At 36.5% G+C, this 11,838-nt stretch overlaps 1 protein-coding gene across 1 annotated transcript; it reads right to left on the bottom strand.

Annotated features, from left to right (window-relative positions):
* On the bottom strand, positions 2,004-5,480 carry LOC109352522 (cell division control protein 45 homolog). The gene is made up of 2 exons (XM_019594533.1): positions 3,598-5,480; positions 2,004-2,369 (listed from the first exon to the last, which is right to left on the bottom strand). Exon 1 carries the CDS (start codon positions 5,440-5,442, stop codon positions 3,634-3,636), a length of 1,809 nt encoding a protein of 602 aa, XP_019450078.1. The 5' UTR covers positions 5,443-5,480; the 3' UTR covers positions 2,004-2,369; positions 3,598-3,633.

Here is an 11,838-nt window from a genome sequence, read left to right as displayed (position 1 = left end):
TTCTTTGTTTTTCAAATAGTTATGATGCTTATGTAAAATCAACTGAAAACAGAACAATTTTGATGAGGAACTTTAGTGCTTGGAGTGACTTTAGGGCAGTTGGTGACTTTTAATAGTATCAATACTTTCTTTGGTTTGGTAAACAATATTTGTTTTTTTAATGCATGGTCTGATGGAAGTGATGAGGTTTAAAAAGAATAATCTTTTTCCGATTCCACGAGCGTATCTGCAGTCCTACAAAGTGTGTTACTATATGTATTACTTATTGTGATTAGTTAAAAAATATACTATAGGCATATTGTTCCCCTAGGATCAATGGAAATTTCATGATTAAATCATTTCAATGGTGTATGACTACTAATAGGATCATTTGACAGCAAAGATATCATGTTCCAGAATTTGGCAATTGGGAGAGTGAAGAAAGTGTTCCTTATACATCTTATTTTGACAAAGGCCGTAAAGATTGACCCAGTTCAGAGATGATTGATTCAAATGAACCTGCAGAAACTTTAGATTCAGTTATTCATAATTCATTTTCTGCTGACCTATTCCCTTATGCAGGGAAGTAAGTCTCACATCGCCTATCTCATTATCTCGGGAATGATTTAAATACCTATTGAATATCTTCTCTCATTGCCAATTGGTGTTGAGATAAACTTTAAAATGGTTTCAAAGCCAGAACTCAAGTTCTTTCTGGTTGTCATGAGCCAAAAATGTCCTTTAGTTATGGGTCAAAAGGTAACCCTTTCGTCTGGTTTGACAGACTTATGTGAATGGGGCATATAGGCGTGTCAGTGATGCTGCCCATCATAATGAAGGCCATGGAATAGGTTCTACTTCTACCCCGGTAGAAGACCTTCAAAACAAAGTACTGGCTATAAAAATTCTTTCTAATTAGTTGTTGGGTCGTGATTACAACGATAAGGTTGCTTATCTTGAGACCAGAAGTCAAAGGTTCAAATTAAGTCTAAGCACATCTATCACTTCTAGACTCCACTAGGTGAGAGCCTAGTTGCAGAATTATGAGACAACAAATGTCATACCAAGCTCTACTAAATCATGAGATTCCGAAACCTTTGAATGAATAATGAGATTCCAACTTTTTCCATGCATTTTCAGCATTAAGTTTTTGCCCCCAAGTGATGTCTGGGATTCCCATACAGCTGTGATATGGCAAAGTCGTTTCACTAAGGTCACTTCATTCTAATGAACTATTGTTAGACTAATTGGAACAATCCCTAACTTTCTTTGGAATAAGTAGAGAAAGCTTAAAATGCACAAACAATATTAGAGAACAGGTTTAATGGATAATCTTGATTAAAGCTTAATTGGTGGAAAATATACACCATTTCCAATGGATGCGCCTTCTTTTATTTACTCTTGATTTTTACATATAAAGGTCCTTTTACAATGAAAAGAAGAGGTGTAATGTTCCTAACTTCCCATTGCAACCTAGTTGTCTTGTGATTGCATTCCAATCAACCAGACTTAGAAATCAATATTTTGATAATGAATATAATTCATGATAAAATATTATGATATCATTCAATTCATGTAGTCGACAATTTATGATAAAACATTATAATATCATTTGATCCAAGTAGTCGACCTCCCCAAATTAACCATCTTCAATGGACCTCAAACTTCCCATATGCATTAACAGACCATGGCAAATCAACAATGACATATTGAAATCATACAAGAGTCAGCTCAATTGGTCGAGCTAAGAGACCTTATGCATGAGCATATGTACTCAAACATCGATAGTCACGCTCGCCTCCCTCCCCTTAAAAAAATAGAATTTGGCCTTTAAGAATTTGGACAAACTATAAAGGTCTCACACCATGTACCATTCATATATCCTAAGTCAAAAGTGGTTTTTTTACCAGGTGATGATAGAAGTAGCAATATGCTTAAACCCAGCAAGATTGAAATCAATTCTTAATCAGTACACCTGTAACGGACATCGATCTTCAATCTGAAGCAGGAATTTATGAATCATGTTCTTCCAGTATGAAAACATTCACTGACATATCATTCGGTCATACATAAGCAGTTAAAAATTACATTAACTACGATAAATTTCGCATTCTGTCCTAATCATAAATAAAAGAAAAATGAAGAAACAAGATTATCCATTGAAGTCCAGCTATAGAAATTGTAACATCTATCAGAGTACATACAATGCCATTTTTTACAGCTTCCATCTCTTCATTATACAAACTTTGGTTTATTGAAGCGATGTATCGAAGGAGAAACTATCTGTCCTCTGCATTTAGAACTTACCACAGCACAATATGCTTAGGTCGTTAACAAGCCTTCAAGCACCTAGTATCAATCCCATTTGTGGACCGTGTTCAATACTGAAGCTGGTACATATTAAACAACATTTGAGTTACTAACAAGTTAAAAAACAGAAATATACAGGAAGCATAAACAAGAAAAGGTAATACTATGAAATAGTAAGTTTGTCAATCAAAGCACGAGCCAGTCAATCAAAATACTTAACCTACATCATAGTTTCTGTGCTACAAAAAGTTTGAAACATAAAAAAACAGTAGTAATTATCACAATTCAACAATGGAAGCTATTATTTCTGGGAATTTCAAACTAATGCAAGCTCATGAAAGTGGAAGAATATGCTTGGTACCATACTGCCATCCATGTGCAGGGGAGAAAGTATAAAGAATGAAATGAAAAGGAGAGAATTTTTTTACAGAGATAGGCTTTGTTTTCCACAGTTCTGCCAAATATGTCTAAGGTTCCAGAACTCAGAATTAATACTAGAGTTTAAATCTTAATCTGTGGATAGATTTGTTGCTTTGCCTTTGGTGTTCAGGCCCTGGTTTGTTTGTCAAGATTATCATAAATTTTTTCTGCTCTAACTTTTTGTATCTTCTGTTCATTTTTATCTTTCATTTAGAATTCTAAATTTTGAAATATCATGAGGTTTCTACGTCGCATCCCTAGTGCACTTTGTTGGACACATTTGGAAGCAAGACAATTTATTCGCCATGTCTTATGCTGCTATTTTCTACATTTTTTAGCAAACTTGTCCTTTGGGTTTTAAGGTAAAAGGATATCATTATCACTTACATTCTAGACCTGGGGTTATCCATCAACATTTTCATTTCCCCTTGAGCAACGGTACATGATGTTTTCAGTGAATCATCTATCTTTGAATACTAAGTAACAGTCGGCAATACCAAAGTGTGCTAGAATGTCGATCATAATAGGTTTCACAAGTCACAAAAATCATTTATGCAACCAATATCCACTTCAATGCTACAAAACAAAGGGCATAAAATTGTGTCCTAATTTACAAATAATTGAAAATTTGGCACTTAATATGTGTGAACTTTATCCAGAAAGATGTCACAATCTCAACATTACATTTGAATGTGAATACAGCATATGATTACATGAAATTGTCAAGTTATCAAATTGTGGTGAGTTCGGGGGAACAGAGGAAGAAAAGTCAAATGAAAATGCTACAACAGAGCATGAAAAATAGTATTTTTTTTCTTCCTAAAACATCAATTTAGAAACATCATTTATTAAGAATCTCAGGCATGTTACAGCAGTTAGAGAACATACATCCATGAAGAACCAGATTTAAGCAGAACTGTAGCATCACAGCTTCTCGGTCAACCCGATCATGAAGGAATTCACATTAGAAGCATCTAGAACAATCCATGACGATTCAAACAACTCATGGAAGAACTCTGCTCCGATCTCCTCAGCCACTTTCCTAAATGCAATCCCAAATGCATTCCCCTGGGCTCCACCCAAACGAGGCTTTCCACAAACACCTACAATTAACACTTTCTCCCGTTCTTGACACAGGCAAGCGCAAAGCAAAGGTTTCATCCTTGCTCCCTTCTCTCTCAAAGCATCCATAACAAAATAACAAAACTTGGTCAATGCCTGAGGGTATCCTAGAAACTTAGTATTAGCCGAATCCTCGAGTTTCACCCATCTGAACTTCCTCCCACTCCTTATACACCCATTCTTAGTTATCACGGTGCTTCCTTGTCTAAGAATAGCCCTTTGAATTTTAATCGCATGCTGCATTCCGGCTTTCAATTTATCAAGTTTGCTCAATGATAATGCATCATAAGCCACATCGAAATCATTGGATTCACTGGAACCATCTGATTTCACAAATGATTCGAGCAAAGCAGTGACCCCATAGACCACATCAGCAGCTGAAACCTTTGAACTATACCCATGCATCCTCATAAAACTCCTGTAATACAAATCAGTGAGTCCATACTCAGGCAAAAACCGTTCAAACTCGCCCCTCATTTTCTTCTTAACTTCCACATTCATGTACTGAAACTTCTGCTGGCAATCCACAAGCGCAAACCCCATCCGCGCCAACAAAAGCTTTAGCTTCTTCATCCCATTATCACTCCAAGTCTTCAACTTTGTCGCAATGTACGACGAACACAGCATGGAATCAAACAAATTCCACTCCTGCAACAACATCAGCCTGGGCTCATCCTCATAAGTAATCCTAGACGAATTAGGCGCCCGAATCTTAGTCCCATCCTTAAGTGTCACCGTCGTAACCACATCCAAATTCCCAGAGCTATTAATATACTGTTCGAGCTCCATAACCCCCACGCGATACCTCTCATCACTTATCCTCTCATGAACAAACTGATCTGTCAACGAAACACACGCTAACCACAGCAACTCATTCGTGTTCTTCCGATGACAATCAGCTAGGTCATACATCAAACACCCAGAGGGCTTCCCATGAAAAGTCCCTAATTGATAATACTCTCTCTGCAATTTCCCATACCGCCGAGCCGGATCTTGCTCTCTCTCCTGCTCCTCTTCAAGCCTCCTCCTTTTCCTCGACCCACTTCCCTCACTCTCCGAATCAGACTCCGAATTCGATTCCGACTCAGATTCCGATTCCGGATCAAAATCAAAATCAAAACCTTTATTCAACTCACTACAAGTATTAGCAAAATCACTAATATCAATCTCAGGAGGAAACCCATAAGCTATATCCGATTGTTGCTCATCTTCTTTCGTGAAAAGCACAAAAACGCTGTCGTTTTCATCGCTGAGATTACTTAAATGAATAGGACGATGAGAATCAACAACAAACACTTTCGAATTAACACCAAGGTTAAGAATCTTTCTCAAATCCCTATGACAACCCCAATTAACCAAAACGACGGTGACGGGGTTGTCGTTTTGGGTAGCGGAAGTTAACTGCTTATGGATCTGGTTAAAGGAAGAGACAGGGTAACAAGCGTAACCAATTGAATCAGATTCGAGAATGTGGAAAATGATTCTGAGTGCACATAAGGAATCAACGTCAGAAGTTGAAGGGAAAATTAGAAGAGAAGAAGAACATGGTTTTGATGTAACGGATTTCTTCAATTTGTCGTAGAAACTAACAACGTTTTCAACTCTCACCATTGTTTTCAACTTTCACATGAAAAATAAAAACTAGGGATTTGAAGAAGAGGAAAATAGTGTTTTTGTGTTTCTTTTTTGTTTTTTGAAAATATGATTAGTGAAATAGAGAGAAAGAGTTTTTTTTTGGTGTTGTGAAAATTTTGAAAAAACGCGCGGTGAAATTTTGGCGCTGTGGTTTTTAGATGTGGAGGAGAGAGGATAGGGTGCGGGGTGGTGTAGGGTAAGTTTGATGAGATGATTTGTGTGGTGCGTTGATGTTGGGGGATTGTGATGAACGGTTATGATTGCGCTGTGGTTTTTAGTTGTGGAGGAGAGGGATAGAGTGTGGGGTGGTGTAGGGTAAGTGTGATGAGATGATTTGTGTGGTTCGTTGATGGTAGGGATGATTGAGATGGACGGTTATGATTGCGCTGTTTTGGAAAGAGATTTGGCGGTAGTTCTAGGTCAAAAGCCGGTGGAGTTTAAACTTTTCAAACTTTGTTTTCCGTGACAAATAAATAAATATTAAAATCAATGTGTTTGAAGTACATGTGATGTGAAAATTGAGTTCTTTACACATGCTCCACTTTCACCTATTTTAAATTTTAGATCTCAAATAATAAGATTTTAAAAATGTCCACAATTCCTTACATTTTATCTTACACTCTTCTCATATCCTAAAATTAGGGGGATGACAACAGGTACAGAGGGGCACGGGTAGTAGCTATCCGCTATCCATTTTAAAATAGGAGAGCATTATTCGTACCAATCTATAACTGTACGAGTACCCATGTGTGAGTATTTCTGGGTACCCGCGTGTTTCCTATATTATAAATGAATTTTTAATTTTTTACTTCTATTATGTTTCAAATGAGATGAAACTTAATTATTTTTGTACATTTTGATTGAATATTTGGTAAAAATGCTAAATTTATTGGTGTTTTTCTATTTGTGTGATTTTCTCATTTCCTTAATAAAAAGTATATATTTTCTTGTAAAATATGTGTATTTCTACATATGTAATAATATTTGTAGGGTATTTCACCACCAAATTCAATAAAATATGCAAACAAAGTAAAAAGAAAAAATGTACATAGTGTAATGAATGTTAGAAAATGTACTTTTTATTTTAATTAAATATAATATATTAATCATATAAATAACGGGTACTTGCAGACACGAGTATCATAATACCCGTACCATCCGTCTGTACTACGAGTATTTCTAAAAACCCGTTTATAACACATGCGAGTACCTGTTTGTGACTCTTACCCGCGTCCGTACGAGTTTTACCTGCGGGTATGAGTTTTTTTGTCATCCCTACCTACAATTAACTCTCTTAGCCTCATTTTGGTAGTGTATAATTAGAGTAGAGAGAAAATGGTATGAGAGAGCTTTGAGATAAATAGAGACTTTCTCCTCTTTGGCTGTAAAGAGAGAAAATTATGAGAGAATTAAAATTGTGTGAGACCGACTTTAAATGCATTCTCTTCAAGTTTGGTGAGAAAGTTATTAGAGAATAGTAATTTTGTAGGAAATGTTAAAATTGTCCTTCATTTTTTTCTCTAGTTTTAGTTTTAAATACTATTAACCTACATAAGTTTATTTTGGATATAAAAATAATATTAATAGAAAATCTAATTGAGGTTATAATAAAGATATTTAATAAAATTTATCATCTATAATTAAAGTTTTATTTTTAATTAATAATAAAATAAAAAATCTCTTTTCTTTATTTTAGGGATATCATTATCCTTTGAAGTATAACGTCATCTTTCACTTCTTACTTACTATTCAACCAAACAAAAGAGTAAGAAAAAATAATATATTTTTCTCTTTCTTTCTTTTTTTTTTCTTTTCTTCTCTTATACTAAATATTACAAAAATCTACTTTATTTCTTTTTTTTCCTCTCACTTTTACTCATTTCTTTCTTTCTTCTTATTTTATCCGTGTAACCAAATGAAGCATTAGCTATTTGGTCACGCTCAATTTTATATTCCTTAAATCCCCAAACCCTAACAATTATAATTTGTGTTGTGGGTCTCTCAACCCTATGAACATGTTCATTGTAACATCCCGAAGATTACTTTATGAATATTGTGATTAAAATGAGAATTGTTTTGAATATATTATTAAAAATTATTTTACTTATATTCATTTCTTTTTCGAGACATCACGTTCTTAGTAACATAAACCGCGAAAAATCAATGATGATTACCTAACGATAACTGAAAATGATACAATATTTTCTTGAATACTTCTTCATTAATAATTAGACTTGACCCTACAACACGTATAACGAGGTGTTGAAGGTCAAGTAAAATGTCAATATATAATACAAGACGAAATCTAATCATCGCCCAACTAAAGCTATACAAAATAGGATGAATTCTTCAACACTACAAAAGTACTCTACACAGATACCCTAACCCAAAAAGCAAAAAGGAAAAGGAAATAGCTCCTAACGTCTAGCTCTAGCACTAACAGGGCACTAAAACCTTCACTCGGGTCCTCATCCAGCTTGGAGTCCAAAGAGAGATCTATCATCTCGATAGAGTCATCTATGCGGACTAACTCCACACAATCGCCATCTTCAGATTCCATCTCCTCTATGGTATCATAGGCAGAACCCTGCAACATCGATCAATTCTCCATTCCCCCTCCCGGGACATCGAGAATCAGTAGCTTTGTATCTGCACCGATTTGTCCATCTGGACAAGGACGTGTACCAAAATACAAGGAGAAAGAAAGGGAGTAAGACATAAATGAATATTTTTCATCGATGGCATGGAATTATATAGAATATCACATTCAGACACAACACACATAATATACATACTATGTTATCACATTCATAAATGCAGATGATGAATGATGTTTGTAACTCAGGATATGGGGATCAATTTCCACGAGTTCAATATATGAATGCTATGTTTAGTTCATCTATCCTTATACCAATATCCTCCCATAACAAGCCGATTTAAACACATCAACTTATTCCTCGCAAGGATATATGATCGACCTGTTCCAATGAAACTGTCCATTTCAGGATGATGTCGTATCAAACACTTTCTGGGCATCCCTCTCATCGATCCTGATTGAAAAAAGGGGTTGTCAGAGATTGTCTAGTTTGCACTGTGAGAACTGTTTGATCCAACAGAATACCTCATCCAGGAATATAGAGGACTCGTCTCACCTAGACTCCCTCTCAACATCTCAGGGCTCATTCGTCTCCCGTAACTTTCCTCTCCACTACTTCATTGTTCATAATGAGTATGCACACTAACTAATGTTAGCCAATTAAATATTTTAATCATTGTTTATTTTACATGATTGGCCCAGCCTAAGACATCTCCCAAAGGAATGCTTCTTGTGGGGCCCGATCTTACATCATAACATAAAAGAAGAATAATATCCTCACCACTATGAACCATCGCTGAATAACCCTGAACGACCCAATTGCCAAGCCACTTATGGTCATACGATCTCGCTGCGTGGTAAACATAACCTTTTGGGCCTCACCCTTAACGACATAACATTCGACGACCTTGTCAGGAGGGCCCTAAGTAATACCGTTACCACCAACAGCCCATACTACCGGTTGATAATGTTTACTTATGCTCTAGTGATAAGTATTTGTTTCATCTTTGGGACATGAGTCCTTTTAAGGTATTTTATCTTGTATTACTCACATTCCCGTACTTTCCATCATTCAGACGATTTTATAACACTGACAATCGATTATATCAAAGGTTAATCGATTATTCCTAGTTATAGTAGCTAAAAGAATATGACTTCTGATATCAATAATCGATTACGAGACCAGGTAATCGATTATATCCATCGGGTAGTGAGATTTTAGAATATTGATAATCGATTATGTTACATGTTAATCGATTATGTTACATGTTAACCTATCATGGACTCAATCACTTTCATCCATCCGGTTCAAGATTATATAATCTTGAACCATCCTTTATCATTGAAAGGTAAGTTACTTAACCAAAGTCAACACTTTAAATCAAGATCTCTTAAGTTAAACTTACCATTTTAAAGTAAGCTAACTCAAGTGGATTCAATAGTTTTGAACTATAAATCTCCATGGTCATTTCAACACATTTCATTCTAAAGCAACCACAAGAGTTGATAGTGTTGATCTCATTCATAAAAACAATATTTTAAAATTAAGATATTTTATGTTAAACTTACCACTTTAAAGTAAGCTAACTAAAGTAGATTCAAATCATTTTCACTTTTACCTTATTCCATTTTCAAGACGTCACATTTTCAAACCTTGCAGAAATAAAATTCTTAATACATTGAAGATAATTAAATGAACACAATTCCTTTCTGAATACTTCTCATTCATACAATTCTTGAATAAATACAGAATTGTTTACAGGGTGAAATCTATTCATCGCCACAAATACAAAAAAACTGAAAATACAAAGAAAATAATGTCGGGACATTGGCATTACAAAAAATTCCCTCACACAAGTTCCTATCACAATAAAACAAAAGAGAAACCTCCTAAACCGTAGGTGCAATGGAAGCCTCGCTAGGGTCTTCCTCCACCTCCGAGTCATAAGAGATCTCAATGACCTCAACTGAATCTTCTATGCAGATAAGCTCTACATAATCGCCATTGTCTTCCTCCTCCTCCTCCACTTCATCCGCTTCCCAATCCATCGAGGGGTCTGGGGTGTACCCCATTGGCATGATCTTGTCTATCTCTCTTGGCACCGATCCTGATGATGAGAATCCTGTTTGGGGCCAAGTCCTAACAACTTCTGGTACGCCTCGAGCTTCTGCCGGTACAGAAAGTCCAGCGATTGCAGGTCTTCGGTCGGGCAAAGTGAATGATGCCTCCCGAACTGTGTAGTAAGGTGGAAGATGTAGAATTGAGCCATTGCTTACCCAATCCAGCTCCAGGTTGCAAAGACCTGTGTAAGTGTGTCGATTACCCTCAACACTCCATGTCTCCTCCTGAGACATAGTGAAACGATAACCTCAGATCAGTGTCGATGGGTCCATTTGAACATGTGTACAAATACACCAGAAGAAACGAGAGAGAGAAAGAGTAAAACATCTATGAAAAACTTGTCATTGACGTCGTGGAATTATACGGAATAATACACCAAGACAACACACGAGTACATATATATCATGTGATCATACAAGCATATAATAGATGAATGAAGTATAAAACTCGAGAATTTAGAATCAATATCGAAGAATATCATGTATGCAATGTGATGCATGAGTCCACTATCCTTACTCCTTTATCCTCCCAATAACTATTCGGAAATAACCGAGAGTACAGTTCCCATAACAAGCCGATTTGATCACACCAAAATTATTCCTCGCAAGCATATACGATCGATTTGTTGCAATGGAACTGTCCATTTCAGGATGGTGTCGTATCAAACACTTTCTGGACATCCCTCTCATCGATCCTAATTGCAAAAATGGGTTGTCAGAGATCGTATAGTTTGCGTTGTGAGCACTGTCTGATCCAACGGAATACCTCGTCCAGGAATACATGGGACTCGTCTCACCTAGACTCTCCATCAAGACTTTGTTGACGAATCACCACCATCAACGCCGTCCCTCTCAACATCTTGGGGCTCATTCATCGCCCGTACATTTCCTCTCCACTACTTCATTTTTTACCATGGATATGCACCATAACCGAAATTAGCAAATTATGTCTTTTAATCCATCTTTTCTAGCGATCTGTCCATCCTAAAGCATCTCTCATCGGGAATGCTTTTAGTGGGTCCCGATCTTAACATATAAACAAAAAAGAGAATAATTTCAGCACCACTACGAACCATCGCTGAATTATCTTGGCCGGCTCTCAAGCCAAGCCTCTTACGGTCAGACGATCTCGCTGCACGGGCACAACATAATACTTCTCAGCACCACTGCGAACCATCGATGAATCATCCTGGACGACTCTTCTAGCCAAGCCTCTTACGGTCAAACGATCTCGCTGCATGAGCATAATATCACACCATCGGGCCTCGCCTTTAATAAAGCAATTCCTTACTTTTATTGCTTTCAAGAATTTCATATAGTTATTTACCTTTACAACTTCTTGATGGCAAACATGCCATTAGGCTCTCGTATATATGAGATTATCGTTCAGACGACTTAAAAAGAAGTCATGTATGTATGGAGCCCTCTCGCTCAAGCGAGGACACATCCATTTTTGAGGCATTTATGGCTTAAGCGAGAAAACAATCAGTTTTCCTGGTGCCTATTTTAGCTCAAGTGAGAGTTGTCTCGCCCCGAGCTAAAACATTCGTTTTCTCTAGACACTTCTCGCTCAAGTGGGAAGAGCCTGAATATCATTTTAATTACTTTTCTCATGGAAAATATTTCTCATTTATATCACATGTTTTTAAACCTTG

Source organism: Lupinus angustifolius, chromosome LG07, assembly GCF_001865875.1.
Source record: "Lupinus angustifolius cultivar Tanjil chromosome LG07, LupAngTanjil_v1.0, whole genome shotgun sequence".
Classification (NCBI taxonomy): Eukaryota; Viridiplantae; Streptophyta; class Magnoliopsida; order Fabales; family Fabaceae; genus Lupinus; species Lupinus angustifolius.
Note: the sequence above shows the minus strand (reverse complement) of the source record. Positions and strands in the feature narration are given on the sequence as shown.